This window comes from Xenopus tropicalis, chromosome 1 (genome assembly GCF_000004195.4).
Source record: "Xenopus tropicalis strain Nigerian chromosome 1, UCB_Xtro_10.0, whole genome shotgun sequence".
NCBI lineage: Eukaryota > Metazoa > Chordata > Amphibia > Anura > Pipidae > Xenopus > Xenopus tropicalis.
The window spans coordinates 42,472,865-42,496,001 of record NC_030677.2 but is presented as its reverse complement, the minus strand read 5'-3'; the positions used below and the strand labels follow the sequence as shown (position 1 = coordinate 42,496,001).

Sequence of the window (23,137 nt, the reverse complement as noted above, 5' to 3'; positions counted from 1 at the left end):
CGTTATGTAAGTGGATTTCTTTTTTTTTTAGCCTACTTATTTCTCATTGTAGACATTTATGCGAGATTAGGTTTTATTCATAAGCAAGGTTTTGTGGTTTTCTGTACAGATTTATGCAGCATGATGAAATTGGTGGTCTCTTGTTTCTTGCAAAAATGTGTATGCCATAGAAAATATGTAGGCTTTACCTTAAAATACCAGGAAATAAAATAAGTTTGAATTCAATGCAAGTGTATGTTGCGCTCTAATTAAGCTCTATGGACTCCAGCTATTTGCACTGACCTCTAACAGCTCCTATCTGATTTGACATTCAATGTAAATCTGACTGGTACAGATGTGCACCCTGCAAGCCGTAATCTCTCACTATATATTATATACACATACATTTAAACTGTTTGCGCCATTATCTTAAATTAGGGATTCACCAAATCCAGGATTCGGTTCGGGAATCAACTGAATCCATGGTCCTGGCCAAACCAAATCCTTAAAATCATATGACTTTTCGCCACATAAATGCAGAAGTTGAAAATTTTTTGCTGGGCGCATAGTTCTTTTTATGCCTTCCATGCCTTAGTTTGCATTTGCAAATCAGAATTCGGTTTGGTATTCAGCCAAATCTTTCACGAAGGATTCAGGGTTCGGGCGGATCACAATATAGTGTATTCAGTGCATCCCTATCTTAACTGTATTCATTTCATATAGCAACACTAATTTATGTTAATTGCGGGCATCCACGCAGTACTGTATACCCTGTACCTTGTTGCCATCATTACTAGGGTTGAGCATGTATGGTAATACCATATATATGGTAATATGGTTGGTTCATGTGCTTGTGGCTACTGTAACCAAGTATGGGAGCAGCCGGCTATGGAAAATTTCTTTGCTTCTGAGAAAGTCAACTTGCCTTAATTCTTGTATATTGTTACCTGTTGGTATAGTCCATCCCCAGAGGTAATGCTTCAGTTGCTTAATTTAGGTGGAAATCTTAATAACTATTTTAGGCTCCCAGGCCAGCCAGGTGACCTTGTGTATCCCTTGATATTGTAGCGAGTTCCATTGAGAAGCCAATGATCAAGTGTGCTTCTGTGCTACACACTTTTATTTCAGGCAAACCTCTCATCCTCTGCATAGCTCCTAAAATTTGGCTGTTCTACCTATGGGTAGATCAGTGGCTTAAAATTAACATTGTGCTAGCTGATGAGCAGTTTGGTGCATATGAGTGGTCATTGGTCAATCAGGAACTGTAGGCTTCTGTACTTCACTCAGTGAGTGAATTCATAAACATGTAGAACATTTGTTCTTTTTTGACCAGCAATAATTTGGGAAGTCTAAAGCCTTGTTGACCATAGCATAAAGTTAGCATAAGTGTTTTCAGTGCTTTTATAGCTTTGCATGACTATTTGAGTTATAGAAAGCAACATTGCTTTATCAATGTATTTGTTGTTCTGCAGTGTGTGCAAGCAGTACATGCGAGAAATTGGAAAAGGAGAAGAATGATCTGCTGATAGCTTATGAAGGCATCCTACAAAAGGTGAAAGAGGAACACCATGCGGAGCTTTCAGATATTGAGGAGAAGCTAAAACAGTTCTACACAGGAGAGTGTGAGAAACTGCAGAGCATATTTATTGAGGAGGCTGAGAAATACAAGAATGAACTCCAAGAAAAGGTGAGTGGTAATGACATGAATTGGTGCTCTGTGTGCAGGGTCGGACTGGGCCGCCGGGACACCGGGAAAAATCCCGGTGGGCCCCGGCCCTAGTGGGCCCCTCCGACCTTTGCCGGCGCTCCCCGCTACTGACTGTTCCTCCCCGACGCGTTCAATTTATACACGCTCGGGGAGGACGTCAGGCGGGGGCCCTTCGGGGGGGTTAGGGGGGCCCTTCGGGGGGGTTAGGGGACGCGGCTGGGGCACCTGCAGGGCCCCTGGGGCGGGAGCCCCGGTGGGCCCTGCACCCCCCAGTCCGACCCTGTCTGTGTGGCATTGCACATAGCCTGGCCCTGAAAATGGGTCAGATTAAACGTACACTTTTCCCACAATGACTCTGCAAGGTAAACCTTTATAAGTCAAAAACACTAATTTTAGGTAGTAGTTTGTGTTGAGCGGAAGAGTCTTGTGCCTCCTAACTGGTCAACTGTCTTAACCCAAGGCGTGTTTTAGCAAGTTGTAATCTCACAGGAGGGCCTTCAGTGTGGTTTATGATTTCCATTAGACCCGGAACTGCAAAAGCTGCACTTTAAGTAGCAGTCCACAAAATGGCCTTTGTGTGTCTGGTTCCAGTATAGCCTAAATAGTGATTTGCAAATGCACATCTTGCTTTATACACCTTGTCCCTCTAATTGTGCTGTTAGTTTTTTCTCCTAAAGAGGAGTAGTTTTTACAGCCCAAAGATTTACTCATTTTTAGCTTTTCACTCCATTACTCAAAAGTAGTACAGTGTACAAAAATAAAATTTTTTTGCTCATTCGCTCTTCTAGGTTGATGACCTCAATGCTACACATGAAACTTACAGGCTGGAGGCAGACACCAGTCATGCAGAAACAATAAATATACTTAAGGAAGACTATGAAAAATCTTTAACAGGTATTTTCAGAAGCAAATCACATTTTATAGCAATGGACAATATACAGTTTATATACAGTTTGAGACTGGTTCCCCAAGGGAAGGTGTGTGTGGGGGGGGGGGGGTTAAGAGCATTGGCTAGGCCCACCATGAAGGTCATGCAGTGTGAGACTTAGGTAGAATGCCTATAACTTCTGACACCCCAGCTTGAAAGTCCGTAATGGTCAGGTTTGAGCTGTCCTAGACATTCCTCAAACTATGGCTGAAAGGCCAGGACAGCAATGCATTTATTTATCTTTTTTATGACATAAGGGTGACCAGACCACATGTTGGAGCTCAGGGAGGTGGAGGTTGGGGGGAAATCACTTGTTAGAGCTCAAAGGAGAACTTAAATGTGTAACTTTTACATTTTACATATTTCTCTATAGAACTAAAGAATGCCAATGAGAGAGAAAATAAGATATTGGAAGATTCTTTGAAAGAGAAGCAAGCAGAAGTGGAGGCAAGTGTTTGCCATTTTATTTATTTGAGAACATTTAACATTCATTGTGACTGATAAAATAACAGCCTTCTCTTCTGACCCCCCAGAAAAAGATATTTGAGCTTAAAGACGAGAATGAATCTTTAAAGGAGAAGCTAAAGTATGAGGAAGAACAAAGAAAACTATCCAAAGAAAAATCTGTCCAGGCAAGTAGCTCCTTGTTGCATCCAGTCCAAGGCTATTCACGAGGAAAAGGGACCAGCAGGTGTTACTTTCTACTTAGAAGGGAAGAATCTGAGAACTTCTTTCACCCAGTGCCAGAGGCATAGATGGCAGCTTTGATACATATATTATAGTGTTTGGTGTGGGCAAGAAACACCAAGAAATGAAAATGATTTGTCTGACAGACTGATGCTTTTGTCCAAAGCATGTATTATTGTTCTTTTAAATAGAATTGTTTTTTTTTCTTTCTTTCTTCTGGCTGGCACACTCTGCACTTTTTACTCCTGAAACATTGTAGCAGAAACATTACTGACTACGCTGCTTCAGAAGGCAGAGCCAGAGACTAGAAGAAGAAAAACAAAAACTGAATAAATAATGCATATTGAAAAATTGCCTAGAATTCCAGCTTTTTTCATTATGCAAACATCTGTTTTTGTATAGAGTTCCCCTTTAAAAGTGTTTCAGTCACTAATAGTGCCCCAACAGTGAGCAATCAACAGGCAGCAGTATATGTGCCCGAGAACACTAATATTTTGTTAAACATATTTTGATTTTATGCTATATACTGCGATTGCATGATGTATACAAATAATGCAAAATGTTTAATACAACCCAGATAGAAATGAAAGGGAAATAACATTTGGTGTTCAGTGGGTTATGGAACACTGCCAGCAGATTATTCTTTCATGTTGGGGGCGAGGCATATAAATAAGTGGCTGATTATTTCTAACCCCTGAGGGATGTGCATTTTTTAAGCTTTTTCATGTTCCTTCTCTCCTGTACCAAGCTAGGGGCAGAAATTATTTGTATTAGTAGTGTTTATTTTACATTATAGCTTTTTAATTGTGATTAGTTCTGATCTGAGTGCTAATTCATTTTTTTAATATATATATTTACAATTATTGTAAAATTAGGTTAATTGTGGTGTTGATTTAACTCTCGCATAGTGTGACTCATACATAGTGTGTGAGCTCAGACTGTGCTGTCAGGGGCACTCGATCATCTAATTACATTACTGCAGTGCTGAGGGCATTCCAGCATACACCCTACTGCCGGGAGCAGTACAGGGCTTGCACTGAATCTCTGCTTGACATGTTTAGCATTGTTATTGATGTGTCTGAACTATTCCTTCCCTTACAGAAGAATCCTCAGGTCATGTACCTGGAGCAGGAGCTGGAGAGCCTAAAAGCAGTGTTAGAAATTAAAAATGAGAAGTTACACCAACAAGATAAGAAGCTCATGCAAATCGAGAAGCTGGTAAGCTTTCCAACATTTGGCTTAGGAATATGGAATAATAGCAGCCTTTGTGGTTTAACCAAGTCACCTGCATCACATACATTTGGCTGAATGCCCTCAAAAACCTTATCAATTAGAACTGGCTCTGGTCCCAGGGTTTGGGTCACCTCATCTCGGTAAACTTCAAAGGGAGAATGGAGGAGACCAAGTGTTTTTCCTGGCTAAATAATTGCAAAAACAAAGGTAAAATATTCATGGTCTATAAACCTTAAAAATTATAGGTTTTTTTTGCTCTCATAAAAGAGAAAAAGTTAATGCCTTTAATAGCATTCTTTTATGTGGCAATATTAGATGGTTATGGGAACAAGCACTGTTGGTAGGAAATAACCAATTTGTGTGTGTCTGATACATCTTTCTAGTAGGCTTCCAGTGATTGGCTGCTTGTGCATTACATTAGGAGCATACTCTGCTAATGCTGCTTAGCTTGCTTTTTATTCTCGCTGGGAACTTCTGATATGAGTTTCATGTTGCATTTAAACCATCTCATTCCAGTGTAAGGTTCTACTACATGCTGTTCTGCATTCTGTTTTAAGATTAATGTTTTACATTACATTAACATTTATTTATAAAGCTCCAACATATTCCGCAGCGCTGTACAATAAGTGGGTTACATACATTGGACATACAGAGTAACATATAAAGCAATCAATAACCGATAGAGGTGAAGAGGGCCCTGCCCAAAAGAGCTTACAATCTACAAAATGTTCCGTTCTTTTGCAATACAGCTAGGTGTAAGCATTTGTTTGGCCACATACAGTACCTAGTGTTAGAAGATTGTTACATTAATGTTACATGTTATATTAATACTGTTTGTTTTTTCTCACCCAGTATAAAAAAAAAAGTATATTTCTGACATGACTGAGGATATCCATGCTCACGCATTCACAATTATCATTTCTGATAGTGAAACCTAGATATTTTTCTATTGCTTCTTTTCAATGTGGACATTAAATATAGATTATTCTTTTGTCAAGGTGGAAACCAATACAACCCTTGTGGAAAAACTGAACAAATGCCAGCAAGAGAATGAGGATCTGAAAGCTCGAATGGCGAATCATGTAGCTTTGTCACGGTAAACTTATTCTCCTAATATAAACAAATGCTTCCATTCCTCTTTGTTTTCTGGGTTTATGTCAAAGAGAAATTCATAGGGCACATTACTGAGAAGTGAATATGTACTCTGTGTCAGTAGGTACACTCAGCGGCCACCAAACTAGCACGTCTTTTTACAGACAGTAAAAAGTTTGCTCTTCATGAGAATGTACAAGGGATATCTACAAAGGTATACCTGTGAAGTTGGTCCTCAGTTTGCTTCTACTGTAATGGGAAGGCTTTCCACTGGATGTTGGTGGGATTTGCTTTTATTTAACCATTTAAGATTATTGATGAGGCTGATAACTGATTTTGTGAGATTGGCCCCCATCTCATACTGAGCTAATGCATCCCACAGGAATACGGAAGGGTTAAGTTTATGGCTTTGATCAAGCCAGTCAAGTGTTATGCATGTCTGGAACTCCATCCTGTATGGACCCTGCTTTCTGTGAGGAGCATTATTGTACTAAAGCCCCCCCCCCCCCCCAATTGATTCCCCAAAAAGTAGGAAGCATGGAATTGCATCCAGGTCATTTAAATAGCATTTTGTCATTTGTATCATAGATGTTGATAACAGTCCAGCATGTGAATTGATAGGATGGTTTTCCGCAATAACCAAAAGGCTATCAAGTGTGGGTAATTTTATATTTGGAGAGGAAAGAGTCTCCTCCACAAAACATGTATTATGTCACTTAGGAAGTTGTCGGTATACAAACACTGCTTAAAGACATTAAATGGCACATGGCCAAGACCCCTTCAAAATACAGACTGCCCAATGGAAAGGAGTAGGCCCTATTAAGAAATTTGATTTTGGGAAACTTGGGTAGCAGACCAAGAGACTCTTTCCACATTTCAGCATGCAGTCACTCTCTCTCTCTCTACTGACATTGCTGTACTGTTCTAAAGGGTTAGGGCCAGCAAGCCAAAACAGAAGCTCTGAAAGATAATTTCTTAAGCTTAAGGTTCTACACTATCTCAAAAGGCATGGGGGGGGGGGGGTGGAGTTGGGCATAAAAGGCATAGCATAACTATTAAAAAGGTACCCTCAAAGGGAAAAGTCAATGTATTGAAATGTTTGTTGTATATTTAGACAGGCATATTTATCAAACATGTGCTGTATTTGGGTCCAATGCCACCCTTGCCACTGGACCCTAATACACCCCTACATCATGCGCGTTATGTCACCACCTACGTTGCGGTAGTGATGTAAAATTTAAAAACTAATATAAATGCATCCGAGGGCCATCCCCCAAAACCTGCTGCCCTAGAACAGGCCCTTGGGTGCCTTAATATAAATATGGCCCTTTGTCTAACTTCATAGGTTACGGCATGGGTTACTCCACTTAGAGCCCAACAGAAGAGCATCACATTGCCAGTCCTGCTTTAGGATAGCTGTACTTTTTAAACAAGACAGCTGTAACGAAAAATTGATATAGAAGCAGCTCTGTTTAACTTCCTCTGTATGCCTGGGCAAGGTAAAGATAGCACTATATGTCTAAATATTGCTACAAGGAACTCACTGATCTTCTGATACATCCACAGGCAACTTTCTACTGAGCAGGAGGTGCTGCAGCGATCACTGGATAAAGAATCCAAAGCCAACAAACGTCTGTCAATGGAAAATGAAGAGCTTCTGTGGAAACTCCACAACGGTGACCTATGCAGCCCCAAAAAACTGTCTCCATCTTCACCTGGAATTCCCTTCCATTCTTCACGGAATTCAGGAACTTTCTCAAGTCCAACAGTGTCCCCCAGATGACACTTTTCCAATGCTTCAACACTTCAAGCAGACATTTCAGGAGAGTTCTGGGATATATCTGGACACTAACCATTGAAGTCAAGGCTATATTAGCTACGTTATGATGACTGGAATTTGGGATATGGGTAATGGTTACTGGAAATAAAGGGGGCGATGTTCCTCCTTTAAAGAAAAGACATTTATACTTAAAAACAAAAGAAAAAAAATAACAAAAAAAACTTTGTTGCACAAAGCACTTACCTAGCAAGATACATCTGTTCTTGCATTTTGCCTTTTTTCACCTACAGCGAGTATATAGGGGAAAAAGCTCAGGGTTTGTAGATAAAAGATCACAACCTTTATATAGATTTTCACCTGTAGTATTGTTTTTTCCCCCTTTACGATAGGGTGCGTGTGATGTCAATGTAACGGATGTTTTATGATGTGTGCTTCATGCTGCCTTCTTTGTTCTAAAGGACAATAAAGTTATTTCTGATGGATAGAACTCCCATTTTAAATGAAACTTAGAACAAGGTAAGACTGCCATTCCTGTTGGTCGCCACTTCAGTGTCTATGAATGACTCCTTTTAACACTAGAACAATATTCCAAGGGGTTTCTTACCCTTCCTCACTTTGCCTTCATGAATTTAGCAGAGAGACTTCCTGCTCACATCAAATTCCTAACCAACACTTCTCATGCCTGCTACAACAAGGACTTACAATTCTGACTTTTTTTTCCAGCAATGATCCATTATTTTGGACTATGCAAGGGGCACTCCTGTTTACTTGGGGTGTTTAACTTTATTTCAGTCATTATCTATGCTATGAATGCAGTTGTGTTCCTGTAGTTATTGCAGCACTGTGGTTAGTTGGAGATCAGAAGCTTATCCGCACAAACGTCAAGGTTACAGGCAAACTAAGCCAAGAAAGGCAACCTGGATGCATCTTCCAGCAGAAGCCCACAGTGCTTGCCAGGCCTGGCTTATACCCCATGTCTCTTTGGCAGTGATTTATGCAGGATTTGGTGCTCCACCTGTCGGAGTTGTGACTCCCATCATGTCTCCTCCAGCAGAACTAGTAGTTCTTTTACTTCCACAGCACAGATATTTACTGCCTTTAATCTATCTGTTCTCTTCTTGAATCCAGTGCTGAAAAAACGTATATCTTTTTTCTCCATTTTGTTAATTTTCACTTTCAGAGAAGGAATTCCAAAGATTTTTTTGAACATTTGATAAATTATTACAGATTTTATTGCCTTGAGTTTATCAACCTATGTCTTTTTGTGCATTGTCGTCTTTATCATAGGATTATCTGAGGCACTGAAGTTGAAATGGTAAATGTGGGCACAGAAGAGTCAAATGTTGTGTTTTTTTTTTTTTTTCCCTTTCATTTTCATCTGTGTCATACAAATGTTTGTAGCTTAGAAAAAATATGGATGTATAAAAGAAATTATAAAGCTGTAGTTGCTTGGTTTGTAATGATAAAATATATGCTGATCTGTAATAAGAAAATAAATTTATTGGTGCAATAATTTACTTCATACAGTCCGTGAAGAGTTCCAGTGTATTCTTTACTTCACTTAATAGGAAAGTATTGGCCGAGATATAGTATAATTAGTGTATAAAGACCCATTAGAAGGCCATGTGTTGTAACGAAGGTGGAAAAGAAACACATCCATCATGTTCATCCTTTTGTCAAATTAAACCCTCCCTAGCAATAAGGTAACCTTAGGTGAACCACAGTTTCTGATTCCAAAAGGGCAATTGGATTAGTTCCCAGATCAACAGCGAATCCAGAGAATCAATAACATTGAATTTTCTCATTTGCAGAAAATGCATTCAACCCTTTCTTATACTGTTCTCAACCCACAACTTTTACTGTTAACATTTTGCATTAGTCTTTGCAAGTGAAACAATTAATTATTCGGTTGGCAATGGGACAATCGATTCGGGGACCGCATCAATCCGACTAAATCTTTTAACCTGCACGATCGATATCTGGCCAGATATCGGTCGGGCATGCCCCTCGTTCCTGCCCCTACACGGCCCGATAAGCTGCCGAATCGGCCCACGGGACCTTATGCCACCTTAAGCCAAGTAGTTTTCCAATGGAAATCGAGCACTTTATTGCCCTTTACACTCCCTATTAAGTATACAGAATACATTATTTGCAATGTTCTAATATTAGCACATTTACCTTGTTAGCAACACTCTACGGGCCACAGGTTGTGGGGGCCTCTTTGCATGTTTATGGATAACGAATCTTTTTTATTTATGGTATGGTTGCCCTGAAAGAAAATAAAACTTCCTACTGTGTAAACATTGACCTCTCATAGAGAGCAGGTATGATAAATTAGATTTTATTTTAGTTAAATCCATACCCACAAGGACTAGTATAAGTCTGTTCAATACTACTGCTCTATCTGCTCTATTTAATTTCGTCCAGTGGGAAGTGGCTGCTGCGGAACATGCACTTATAAACTGACTGACATTTCCAGGGATAACATACCATGAACATTAGGTCATAGACCATATCTGTCATATGTTGCTGTATCTTTAGGGCCCAATGATCGTACGGCACTGGGTAACAAAATGTAGAAAAGATGACTAATGCTGGCCATACACGCACCAATACTATCGTACGAAACCTCGTTTCGTACGATATTCGGTGCGTGTATGGCATGTCGGCAAGTCGACCGATATCGCAGGAAGCTGCTGATATCGGACGACTCGCCGATCGGCCAGGTTAGAAAATTTTGATCGGGCGCCATAGAAGGCGCCTGACCAAAATCTGCCGTCAGGGCTGAATCAGCAGAAGGAGGTAGAAATCCTATTGTTTCTACCTCCTTATCTGCTGTTTCAGCCCTGACGGTGTGTGGCGGATCTGACGATGTTTCGTTCGACCGATGGTTGCACGAAACATCGTCAGATCGCCACGTGTATATCCAGCTTTAGTTGTGGTTTGCTTTTATATAAGAGGCACAGTACTAGTAGTTTTCTATTCAATGATATCATCTGTGTTTAATGATCACTTACCTTTATGGGACTAGCTTATCTCCAGAGCTGTATTTCGTTCCAGCCCTGCAGTGGGGCATTAGCCTTATTTTTAACAAGGGGTAGGCAGAAGAGGCACCTGCCTAGGGCGCAACAGTGAGGGGACGCTAGGCAGGTACCTCTGTGCCAATGACTGCGCGTGCTGGTGCGTTGTGCTCCCGCCCTCTACAGTGTGTGTTCGTTCGTGCGGCGCCCGCCTCTGCCCCACTGAGAGATTAGTCACCCGCAATTTATCTCTGCTAGCGCAGGCAACTATTCCAAATGCCTTTCCACTGACCACAAAGGAATTCGCTGGTGGAAAGACCTATGCATCGCTTCAGCTTTCCAAAGTCACACAAAGTTTCCTCCTGCAGGAAGAGATTTATCATGGGTGACTAATCTCTCTGTGGGGCATTAGCCTAAAGCCACACACTGTTGAACTGGTCCACTAGGATAACTTGGTGGGCCCAGGTGTAAATTGGTTCTACTGCTCACCCATCATTTGGCCTTTTATGGCTATGCCATTGTCATTTCCTATGTCTGTATGAGAAAATAGAGTAGAAAAGGAGAGGCTTATATTAAAGAACACCTTCACATTAAGCAAATCTCTTCCATTCTTCCACAGACTTCTGTTCTGTCTGTAAGAAGTGAACACCATTCAGCCCAGTATGTAAAAATGTTAATTTGAGCAAAAATGTTTGACATATCCAGCGTATAAACCATATCCTAAATATAATACAATTGAAAATAACCAATGAGTAATTGTTATAAATGTGTACAATCTACATTACATATTCTGTGAATTGTGGTAAAGACTGAGAATTTATAGGAGATCTACAGGGAAAACCACCATGACAACCAGGAACAACAAAAAAAAAAAAAGGTACTGAACTTTGTGGTTCTACTCCTACTGGGTGATACATCTTCCAATAATTCATATAAAAATGTCTGTTAAAAAAGGGGGCAGTGGAAATCCCTTAATGGGCGTTGAGTAGGATCGATCTTGGTGGCTTTCATTGTTCATTTTCCCTCTCCTTCAGTGCATCATACAAGGGGGATATAGTGCTGCAGAAAATGCTCTTTTATAAAGAAAACAGTAATAGGATCACGGGCAGGTCTTTACTTGTCATCAAATTCCCCGCTTCTCATATATGTTTCTTACATTTCAGTCAGTCAGTGTATTGAAATATAGGTTTATTTCTTAATATGTTCAAATATAACTATACAAAAAAAAACTACATTTGCCTTTTTAATATGTAAAATGGTTAAATGAAATACATTTTAGTCATAAAGTATTTGACAATGAAGAAAAGGAAAACTTTTCTTAGTTTTAAGCATTCCATTATGTGAATCTCTTGCCAAAGTAAACACAAGTGGCTACTGAGTACACCCCAGGGAAGAAGCACAAGTCCTTTTATCAAAAAGATCTTCCCAGTCCAACGTGTTTACATCTGGAGAGGTTTATCTAATCCGCTGTGCATGTGGGTCTGATTGGGAGACACTGCTGTTATCCTGCTGGTATGGGAATTGTAGGTATGCGGGACCAGTGGAGCTTGGCTGCTAGGAATCTGTCTGTTGAGCTTTGCCATCAAAGCATAGTAGGTGTGGATGAAGAGTTATTTAGCCCCTGTCCACTCTTGTAGCTAGCGTTGTCTGTCCTCGCAGGTTCTGAGCTTTGCAAATATAGTAACCAGCATCAATAGTTTCAAAATCTTCCACTGAAATGATACTCTTTGAGATTCTGGTGGTGTGTCCAATGCCTCTGTTTACGAGTCTCCAGGAGTCTTGAATGCCGACAGGCCTTCCATACTGTGGGTTTGATTGTATAAACATGAGTGTTGGAAGAAACCTATTTTTCTTTACTAAAGCTATTGGATATACAGTTTTGGCAAAGCTAATTACCCTCTCTTCTGCTCCTTCAAACTCTCCATTGGCCTCTGTAACTGGTTTCTCATGGAATTCTACCTTTTTTAATTGCAATTTCATGATTTCCTGCAAATAAATATTTATCACCTGTCCTTTCTATTTCAGTTTCCGTTGTTTTTGCAAAATCTTTTTTTCAGAAAAGTATTTTCTTACCTCCCAGTTCAAGACTAGACAACCCCAACAACCAATGAGTTCCCTAGATCGGTGGAAAACATCCCAGAAGAAGTAGATTTTGCAAAGCCAAGGTTTAATCCTGTTAGTGACCCTTCATCACATACTCTATATGTAATTGGTGTTCAAGCCTTGTCAGTAGCTACCCTTCTATCTTCCTTTCCTATCTTGGCCTTGCAAAATCAGAAAGCTTTTGCCCACCTTCTATATTAAAATTTGAAGTCCCAGCAAGCACCTAACTGTGTTTCACTGTCAGCATGTGTCCACAGTACAAATAGAACTGTATTTGGCACTTATTTCTTAAACTTTCTCCTCCAGTATTGTAAATAAATATATCAGACCAATGTAAATCATTCAAAAAGTGCTAGGAATGGATTTAGCCAAAACCTGGATTCAGTGCTTCTCTTGTATGGTACTGCTTAAAGGGGAACTCCGGCTTCTGAACCAAAATTAGTTAAAGAGCCCCACACAATCCCTAATATACCTATCGCTGTAATCTGTTTCCTCAAAAAGTATGAATAAATACCATTTTTATATGCTGATATTCAACTGCAAAACAGTTCTCTTTCTGCATCATTTGAAATTCTGGCAGGGGAGAAGGGACTGAAACACTGTTACAAATTGTAACAACTCCCCAACCGTGTACAGACAGCATGCAGGAGCTACATAACCCACAATGCATTGCACTGTGATGTTCATTTCCTTATTGACATCACGTGTGCAGGGAATTGTGGGATTTGGAGGATGCAGGCTAAGGACAGTCGACTACTTTGAGACTCAAATAAAATGTAATAGTAGCCAGCCAGATCAGTAGGAGAACAGGGGGCGGGGCTTAGGGAACTGTTCCAAAACATATTATTACGTTAAAGATCATGAAAAGGCTGCATATTTTTCAATTAATGTATACTATGAAGTTGCTTGAAATTATGTTTTCTTTTCAAAATGCTTAAGTTGTGTTTGGGTGGAGTCCCCCTTCAATTATCAGCCTTGGATTGCTGGAAGCATACATTTTCCATCTCGCTAGGAATGAATTATTACTATTGATAGAATCTGTTGCTCAGGTTCTCACCCTCCACACACCTTATCTAACAACAAAGCAATAAATCACATTCTTTGAATACTGATGGAGCTGCTCACATGTGCTCACTGCTAGACTGGCATTTTGGTGCACAAGAATCTCCTGTTAAAAAGGGATAATTAGAAACATTTGGCAGCCTCTACCCTTTTACATCTGGAGCAGCTGTGATATCTAATTCCCATGTGGCAAGTGAGTCATTTCCCTCCTATTACAAGGCAGCTCTAATCCTTCCTGTTAATGAAGGTTCCTTGGCACTTCCAGACAATCCCTATCTGCCGAGCGTACACGGAAATCAACTCCGGAATGTGGCTCCGAGTTGAAAGAGGTCGGCAGGGGCTACTCCATAGCTCTTAAACCACATTGATCAATAAATACAATGTTGCCTTTGGTTCTGATTGTTAACCTTCATTCTTTTATATTCTATTATATAACTTGACAATCTTTTAAGGGGATCTTTACCCAGAATAACAATGTAAAATTGCTCGGTGTGGTTGTGAGTACTACAATTTTTATAATATTAGCAATTTTACACTGTTAATATATCAAAGGTGTAACCTTAGCGCCCCCTGCTGTCTGGCACAATAGCAAAAGCTTATTGAACTGAGGCTTGAAGTATCTCTGATTAGTTCTATAACTCTGTTACAGGACCGATAGAACCGAGCAGGGAAGCATCACAAGAAGCTGTTTGCTTCAGTAAAATAATGTGCCGTGGCCGGGCTAAATGGCTGGGAACACTGAGGTTACTTTCTCATGATATTTGCAGTGTACATTCTGCTAATATGAAATCTAAACATAAAATTGCAAAAGTGCTCAGAACACACTGAGCAATTGTACATTGCATTATATCATTATATTATATGGCAGGTTAAATGTCCACTTTAGAAAATAACTTCAGTGACTATACTGAAATATAGAGTCAATTTCCATGCTTTTTCCCTGTGAAGATGGGCTTTCATCTTGCAAGCTGAATAGTATCCAAAGCGATTATATCTTATCGAGCATGTTCTGACCACGGGCTGAAAATTCTCAATGAACAATGACGTTTAGTGTTAGTTCAGCTCCCTGTTGCCTGCGAAGAGCGATAATATTTTTCTGTTTGCCAATACAAACAGACAATGTGACGCTTATTGTACACATTTTCCCTTCAAGCTCTTCATGTCTTTTAGCATAACTTTCTGTTAGGTTGAAAACATTTTCAATAGGAAGACGTGTCACAATAGGTGAAAGCCCAGTAATGGAAAAGGATTCTCTTTCATGCCAGGACTCCTTTGGGTGTGCCGGATTAGAATATGAATGAGTAGGATTAGATTTATTTAACGTTTAAGTGCTTTATGAAAAAAGACTCGTGTTTGAACATACGAAGCATCAGCATTCCAGATAGTAGGTCCCATAACTGCTGAACAATAAAGTAAATATAATGTTTACACAATGTATACAGTATCTTTTTCCAAGGCACAGGGCCTTGGAAATAGATACTCTATATATTGTGTTAAAGGAATAGTAACTCCAAAGTTTGAAAGGGTAAAGTAATTAAAATATAATGTACTGTTGCCCTGCACTGGTAAGTTGTGTGTTTCAGAAATACTACTATAGTTAAATAAATAAGCTGCTGTGTAGCCATGGGGGCAGCCATTCAAGCTGGAAAAAAGGAGAAAAGGCACAGGTTACATAGCAGATAACAGATAAGCACTGTAGAATACAATGCTGTTTTACAGAGCTTATCTGCTATGTAGCCTGTGCCATTTAGCCCATTTCAGTTTGAATGTCTACCGCTATGGCTACAGAACAGCTTTGTTTATATAAACTATAGTAAGAGAGAGATTTTTAGGCAGGGATGCCACATTTACAAATTTTCCAGCACTGGCCCTTGCTGATGATTTGCCAGCTAGGCCGCTCAAATACATTCATGAGCTTATGTGTTTATTGCACTTATATGTGCCTATTGAATGAAAGCTTTCTTATTCATAAACAGCTGAGACCACTGATCAACCAATCAACCCTCAACACTCAAACCACCAAAGGCAACATGAGTTGAGGGACAATGTTCAGGTGCAAATTCCACTCATTCTGTTTAGAGGATAATCTTACTTCTTGGCCTGGGAAAATCCATGTAAATTCTACTTCTACGTCTGGTTCCCCAAGAACAGTACAGAAGACACTGAAGTCGTCTCCACTTCTGACCTTGTTAGAAGAAGCTGTGATTGTTGCAGAAGGTGGCCCGCTGGGAACTGAACACACGAAACACAATGAACAGGATTTACTGTAGAGGACATAACTGTTTCTTTTAGATTTGTTGCTAACATCACATCAGGTATGGTAAAAATGTAATGTTGTGTTGTATTTTTAAGGGCCACCAGCTGAACATGCCCAATATTTTCTCATTTTCATAAGAACTGATGGCTGTATGTTGCATGAAGCAAAACAATATTAAGGTTTATTTTATGTACCAAGTCCACAATGACTGTTTTACTTACCTTCCACGTAGAGTAACTGGTATTTAATGGAAATCTGTGGTGCTCCCCGGGCTTCTGCCCGACAGTATACAACTCCGCTATGGTTGGAATGGGGATGCTGGTAGACAAAGCCTTTTTTCACATCATAAATGATATTGGTTCCATCGACTTTAAGCTCCTCTGCTGGGAACTCTCTGTGGAGCGTGACTTTGGCTGAAGGGACAGTCACCCTACATGGAATAACTGCAGGCTTGTCAGGGTGGAGGTAGACAATCTCAAAATAGCTGGAAGAGGGAACAAATATCTCTCCCTTATCTATAACAACAAATGAAAAGAAAGAAAATTGCAAAAAGTTTATATTTCTAAAAACAAATCAATAAGACAATGATTGACATTCATTGAATTGTATTCATTAGAAAACATTACTGGTTTATGGGCAGCAGAAATGCAGAACCATACCTCTTGCCAACCCTTTGCCTACTAATCCAGAAGTATTTCCTGTACTTAAGAGATTCATGGAGATCCTCATTACAGTGATAAATACTGTAGAGCGTATATATAGTAATAAAGGTTGTATTTTTCAGTAATTAGCTGATCTCTATGCGATAGGGTAAAGATATTGTATATGGACTGGCAGATGTTCTGCTTTATATGGATGCTGAGAAAAGTCAGTTTGTCAGGACACATTGGAGGAAATGTAATTAATGTTGCTAAGTTTGCATAGTTCTAGTAACCCATAACTTTCAGTCCATCCTGTCACATTTGCTTTCAAACAAAGTTATAGAAAACTTTGCACTTGTGCAGCCCACAGCAGTGGAGCCTGGGCCCTAAATCTGATCTGCAGAGCTTTTCCTACTGATTGCAATTTACCTCCGTAATAAATTGTGAGCAGATTATAGGGCTCATTTAAGCAGTCCAGGGCAGGGTGTAAAGTGTAAAACATATTAGCAATACCCCCATGTCTTTTTTCACTTTTGCACCCTGCTCAAGCTTTGCACCCTGGATGCAGGTCTTTGTGCTCCTGAAGACCTGTGCTTCTCCCATGAATGGACTGGGGGGGATCTCCCCTTTGTCACCGGCTTCGCCCCATTTGTGCCCCATTCAGATGTGCAAGTTTGGGAGTACTAGCAGGCACAAAGTGCAGCAGAAACCTTCCCTGGCACCTACCTTTCTATTAGAGGGCCGCAGACCCGGACTGGGATTCAAAAACTGCCCTGGCAGTTCAAGTACACAGAGACCCAAACCAGGGCAATATTTAGTGACTGTCTATGGCATCTTACAGCAGCCCCTCTGGCATTTGCCAGAACCCACATATTGCCAGTCCGGGCCTGCATTCCTTCAGCGCTGTGCTCTGCACCTTGCACTGGACATGTAATCTGGTGTGCGGAATTCAGAAATTCCCCAGGTGCAAGAGCTGGATAAATGAGCACAAATTTGTGCCTGTTAGTGTTCTTGCACATGTGCCCACAGCGTAAGTAAATAAGCCCTTAAGTCTGAGTAATCGTATGGCAGATCTTTATAACATACCCCATATAGGGTGGGGAGGGAGGTGGCTTGAATTTTCAAAAGAGGCAAAGCTTTTCCATTGCAATATTTTGGTTTAGAAGAGCTTGATGGGCTGTTCTGAATGATAATGTTTCTATAAACACTGAAGGACATTGGGTGGCGTATGTAATGGGCTCAGTGCTCTTCCTGATAATAAATCACCTCACTATCCAAGAGTAGCTTTAGAGCTTCTGTAAGTCATACTGTCCATGCTTTAACAATGGCATCCTCAGCTCTAGTCTCGTTCAGGAAATGTGTTCTGTATGATCCTTTCCTGCCACTGTTATTGCATTATCCAAACTCTGTTGCCATGGGACTGCTATGTGTATAACATAATGGACTTATTCAGCAGTTTGTGAATTTGAGCTTGTTTTTCTAAATTAAATAAACTCGCATATTGAATGCTGGCTTATTTGTTAATTTGGTAAACTCATGTGAAAAACTCAAATACCTCGAAATTTCAATTTTTTTTTGAATATCTCAAACTAAAATTATGGCTTAACTTTGCCAAAGACAACTCCCATTAACTATAGAAACTCTCAGGCTTTAAGATGGCAAAGTATTACAATCGAGTTTTTTGGGGTTTTTTCACTTAATAAATACCAGACATTTGCGTTTTTGAACCATAATTGCAATTGCATAATTTGCAAAAAAAAACTTGAATCGTGAAAAGTAAAACCAACCTCAAAAGTTTATCAATCTCCCCCTAAGTGTAGGGATCCTGCCCTCCCATTCTGTACCACTGTGCTAACCAACATAGAAACAGCAGATGAGTCTAGAGCCCAGAAAGGGTTCAGTTCTATCACACAAAGTGAAATCAGAGAGCAGCATCATTTTTATTGATTTTATTAGTCTATAAATGGCATTTCTGGAAAGTAGAAATACTATGTGGAACCAGTATGACTAATGTATGAGAATAACCATATTGTATTACTGTACAAGCACCATGACTGATTAAAGAACAAGTAAAGCTAAATTCCCATGTGTATGTTACAGAAGAGGAGTGCCAGCAAATTAATTTACTTTAGTAGAAACAAATCAGCAGTTTTGTCTTGCTTTATGGCAGAGATTCTAGCTTGCACTCAGGATCAGAGCACTTGTCTCATCAGACACAATGCAGGATCAAATACCCTTTATCTGAAAAGTTTAAATGTACTGCACTGCTGCCTGGTGATGCCTTTATCTAATTTTAGTTGAAGAAATAAGGGTACTGGCTGAGGCAGAACAAACACACTACTGCACATTTAAAATTATACAGATGAAATATGAAGTTTAGGAGACAATATGGAACAATGAAGCTCATATACAAAATGAAAAAGGGGCTAAACAATGGCAGTATCTGTTCTAATGTATGTATGTATGTATATCTTTATTTATAAAGCGCTACTTATGTACGCAGCGCTCTACAGTAGAATACATTAATACAAACAGGATGGAGGTCCCTGCCCCGTAGAGCTTACAATCTATATGGGAGGGTAACTTACAGACACAAATAGGCAAATATAAGTGCTGTAGGTCACAGTGGGTGACATTACAATATAAGTACTTGAAACGTAATTTGTCACAAATTTTGCTTTACAGAAGGGGAGTGGGGCAGGTGTAATAACTGACATTAGTACAGGGCAAGGTGAGCACTGGGCCAAACGTGGGTAATAGCAAGCTAAGTACTAAAATAAGCCACACTATTTCAGTACAGAACCAGTGAACTGAATACATTCCCTTGCGAGAAGCGTGGTGCTGGCTTACCTGTGGGTCTGGGTCCCAGACAAAGGCAAATAATACTATATTATGCATTAATAAAAGATGCATTACTTGCATTGTTACTGCCCATTCACTTGGGAAACAGTTCTGAATGTTTGTATGCTATACAATGCTTTGTAAATGTATTTTCTTTTGTAGTGGCTAAAGAAAAAGGTCGGCCAAACTTAGTCAGTGACCTCTGAATGTCATGTACACAAAATTCACAATGTCTCACTGGGAACTCCCAAGGCTTCGCTGTACATGCAGCCTCACGTAGCTTCTGTACACTATAAGGTTATTTAAGAGAAATGTGCGTCTGGCTAAGAATAGCACGCAGCATTCATGGGATCTGTTAGGGCTGAGCCCAAGAGGAAGTTGTGCCCTCTGACCAGTCCCCTGGCACTTGGGAAAACAGAGAGAAGCTGCCTGTGAAAATGTTAGAGACTAGTATATTTATAGAACAAGAAAATAACAACCAGTGACAAACTGGTTTATATGATAATGTATAATGTCAGAAATGTAATGCTGCCATTAGCAACTAAAGTTTCATATTCCATGCTAAAAAAGTTATAATTTATAATTTAATCTAAAGAAATCAGCAACAATTATTCAAAAAATTGCCTACAAAATGTGCATAATATAGGCAGAGAGCCCCAGAGACCCTCGTGGACACTCTTTGTGCCCATAATATACACTATATGGCCTTTAGTATGTGGGCTCCTGCCTGTCCAGCATCTCATTCCACAACCAGGGGTATTTATGTGAATAATAGGGATAAAACACCCTTTACCCTCAGCTCTTCTAGGAAGGCTTTTTGCTAGATGTTGGTGGGATTTGTGTATTGGCAAACGCCAGTGACCAGAGTTTGCGGGCAGTCGGTTCTAGTTTTCTTTTTGAAACGTAACCATTAAATTACTGCAGTTGATCTGTACCCAGTACATGACAATAAGAGGGATTCTGATGAAAAAATAAATCTGTGTATGGTAAATACATACTCATACTCAAAACATACTCATCAGGGAGTCAGTGAGTGGATTATTGCCAATGCATTACCTGAGAAAAACACATAGGTTGAGCCAGCCTTGGACTCGTCCTTCCTGCAGCCACGGCTGTCACAGAGCTGGGCCCAACAAGCAAACTCGCCGGTGTCGGCTGCAGAGGAGTTCATAAGGATCAGCTGCCCGTATCTGTCATGTTGTTTAATGCTAGAGAGAAAGCAAAGCACATATCAGTTGTGAGCCTTCCCCGGAGATGGTTCCATGTGTAACGCTATTAACTGGCCTGTCCTGGAATGAACCCCCTGCTACTCCACTGACAGCATCAGGAACTGGCACTGAGCAGATCATCTTTCCCCAGATTTGGGGGTGTACTTAAATGTTTCCTTTCAGGTCCAGTAACTTCTAGCTATGCCACTGTTTAAAATAAGGCTTATGGCTTACATTGTGGGTGTGATAGAGTTCCTGCCCAGTAAGCTACACTGGGGCAGGGACTGATGCGAATTATATGAAGTCTTTTTCAAGATTAAGAAGAGAGGAGGAATGTTGAACTGAAAAAGCCCCATTATATCTCTTCTGCGGGGATTAGGGCTTATTTATGTGTTTTACATATGTTTCCCACAAACCCTCAGATGAATAATAAAAACCGTACTAATTACCTATTTATGCTGTCTCATTGCTGGCTTTCAGATTCTGCCACTTAGTGGTTTCATTGCAGTAGTGACTAAAGCAAAAGATGGTTCAGTGGCCCTGCTTGTAGCAAGGATCAAAATTGCCACTAGCTGCCATGGGTAGGTCCTCATTGACATAAACAGAAAGCACTGCAGGACATTCCCAATATCTGATTAATGCATACAAACTGCTGGGCAACTTGCTGAGCTCACTGTTTATGTCAATGGGAAACCATAAGCAATACAAAATCTAAATAACAATAAAACAGAATCCTTGTGATTGATTGGTTGATGGGGTCAGTGACCTAACCAACCACTATACTTTTTCAGTTGCTGGCTGGAAATGGACAAGATAAATAAGAACATAAGAACCGTTCAAAATCAGTTGGATAAAAGCATAATTAAAAAGTATCTTAAAATACACTGCTCTGTACTGTATTGAAAGTTTATGTACGGTGAGCTTTGGATTTTTCAGCAGGTTCCTATTGTCATGTTAGATACACTAGTCTCCAGGACAGCTTCATATATTCATAGACTTGTGTGACATTATCATTATAAGTACAGTCAGCCCCAAATAGAGCTAGGTAAATATTGTATATAAAGGCCTTTCTGTGGAAGTAAGTTGGAAAGTGTTGGTCAGTGTGGGCTGATTTCTTTGTTGATGGGGAGACGTGGTACCTAATGAGTTCAGGCTTTGTGGTTCAGTGTTTATCTGTTAATTTACTATTACAAATGGAAGCCTATTTATATGGCTCATGCTTGATTTAGCTCTATTACCATTACTTATGCTTGGATTGCTGTCTTAATTTCCCCATACACGGGCCGATTCTAGCTGCCGATATCGGTCCCTTAGACCCGTGTATGGGCACTACCGACGGGCCTGCCCGACATCTGGCCTGAAATCGGGCAAATCAGGCAAGTTAAAAAATCTAGTCGGATCGGGGACCACATCGGCTCCTTGATGGGGTCCCTGGGAGACATGGCCAAACGAGCGGATCGGCCCGTGTATGGGCACCTTTACGCATCTATACATTAGATTGTGGTGTTTTCAGTTTTAAACTGTTATGCCTATTCTGCTATCCGAAATTATTTCCCTTTCAGCTGGTTATTTTGTCATTTAGAACTGAATTACCAGATGAATAATTACACATTTATACTTCTTATGTGAAAACTATATTATGGTAATTTAGAGATGCACCGAATCCACATTTTAGGATGTGGCTGAACCCTGGGTCCTTTGTGAAAGCTTTGGCCGAATACCGAACCGAATGTGAATCCTTATGTGCATATGTAAATAAGGATATGGCAGAATATTGGCCAAATCCCAAAGCAAATCCTGCTTTCAGTGCATCCCTACTTGAAATCCTTTGCCCCAGCCGCACAGTCCGTCCCACCCCCACCCTGCAAGCCATATGGTTATTAATATCCTATAGCAGGGATCCCCAACCTTTTTTACCCCGTGTGCCACATTTAAGTGTAAAAAGACTTGGGGAGCAACACGAGCATGAAACATGTACCTGGGGTGCCAAATAAGGACTGTTATTGGCTATTTGGCAGCCCCTATATGGACTGCCAGCCTATAGGACACTCTGTTTGGCAGTACACCTGGTTTTTATGCCTCCAAAACTTGCCACCAAGCCAAGAATTCAAAAATAAGCACTTTATTTGAGGCCACTGGGAGCAACATCCAAAGGGTTGGGGAGCAACATGTTGCTCACGAGCCACTGGTTGGGGACCACTGTCCTATAGCAACCAAAATTTGAAGTTATTAGTAATTTTTATGAAACCCAGAGTACTGTTTGGTTGCCTTAGTTTTTTGAGTCCCTTCCAATCTTGCCACTGGGATACTAATGAAGTAGAGCTGATCTAACCTGGTGGCTGCGAGGCATTTTCCATAATCATACCCAGGTAAAGGGGAATACTAAATAGAGGGCTGGAAGAATGCCAGAATATCAGTTCAACAGGGCTCAACTTCTAAGCACATCTAACGCAATCAGCTGGTTTTACTAGACGTTTAATATAAAAGCTTAGGCTGCCAAGTCATTTCTGGGTTTGGTTGCCAGAATCCATATTTTTACACAGATGCCCATAAAATGCACTTGATTCATAGCTGGTCAGTAATGCAGTTAATTTGGGG

The 23,137-nt window shown here is 40.2% G+C and overlaps 2 protein-coding genes across 7 annotated transcripts in view; one reads left to right on the top strand and one right to left on the bottom strand.

Annotated features, from left to right (window-relative positions):
• Nucleotides 1-8,936, top strand: part of mtus1 (microtubule associated scaffold protein 1) — a 115,173-nt gene extending 106,237 nt beyond the window's left edge. For 5 of the 6 annotated variants that reach the window (XM_012969477.3, XM_012969443.3, XM_012969322.3 and 2 more), the window contains 7 exons: nt 1,452-1,666; nt 2,476-2,581; nt 2,989-3,062; nt 3,149-3,247; nt 4,404-4,520; nt 5,534-5,631; nt 7,194-8,936. In XM_012969477.3, the coding sequence (XP_012824931.2) occupies nt 1,452-1,666; nt 2,476-2,581; nt 2,989-3,062; nt 3,149-3,247; nt 4,404-4,520; nt 5,534-5,631; nt 7,194-7,410 (926 nt within the window). In that variant the 3' untranslated portion in view covers nt 7,411-8,936. 6 annotated transcript variants of the gene reach the window in all.
• A 2,662-nt stretch (nt 8,937-11,598) lies between these two features.
• pdgfrl (platelet derived growth factor receptor like) overlaps nt 11,599-23,137 on the bottom strand; it is a 37,906-nt gene continuing 26,367 nt past the window's right edge. The window contains 4 exon segments of the mRNA NM_001030415.2: nt 11,599-12,230; nt 15,685-15,824; nt 16,071-16,364; nt 20,388-20,539. Of these exon segments, the coding sequence (NP_001025586.1) occupies nt 12,042-12,230; nt 15,685-15,824; nt 16,071-16,364; nt 20,388-20,539 (775 nt within the window). The 3' untranslated portion in view covers nt 11,599-12,041.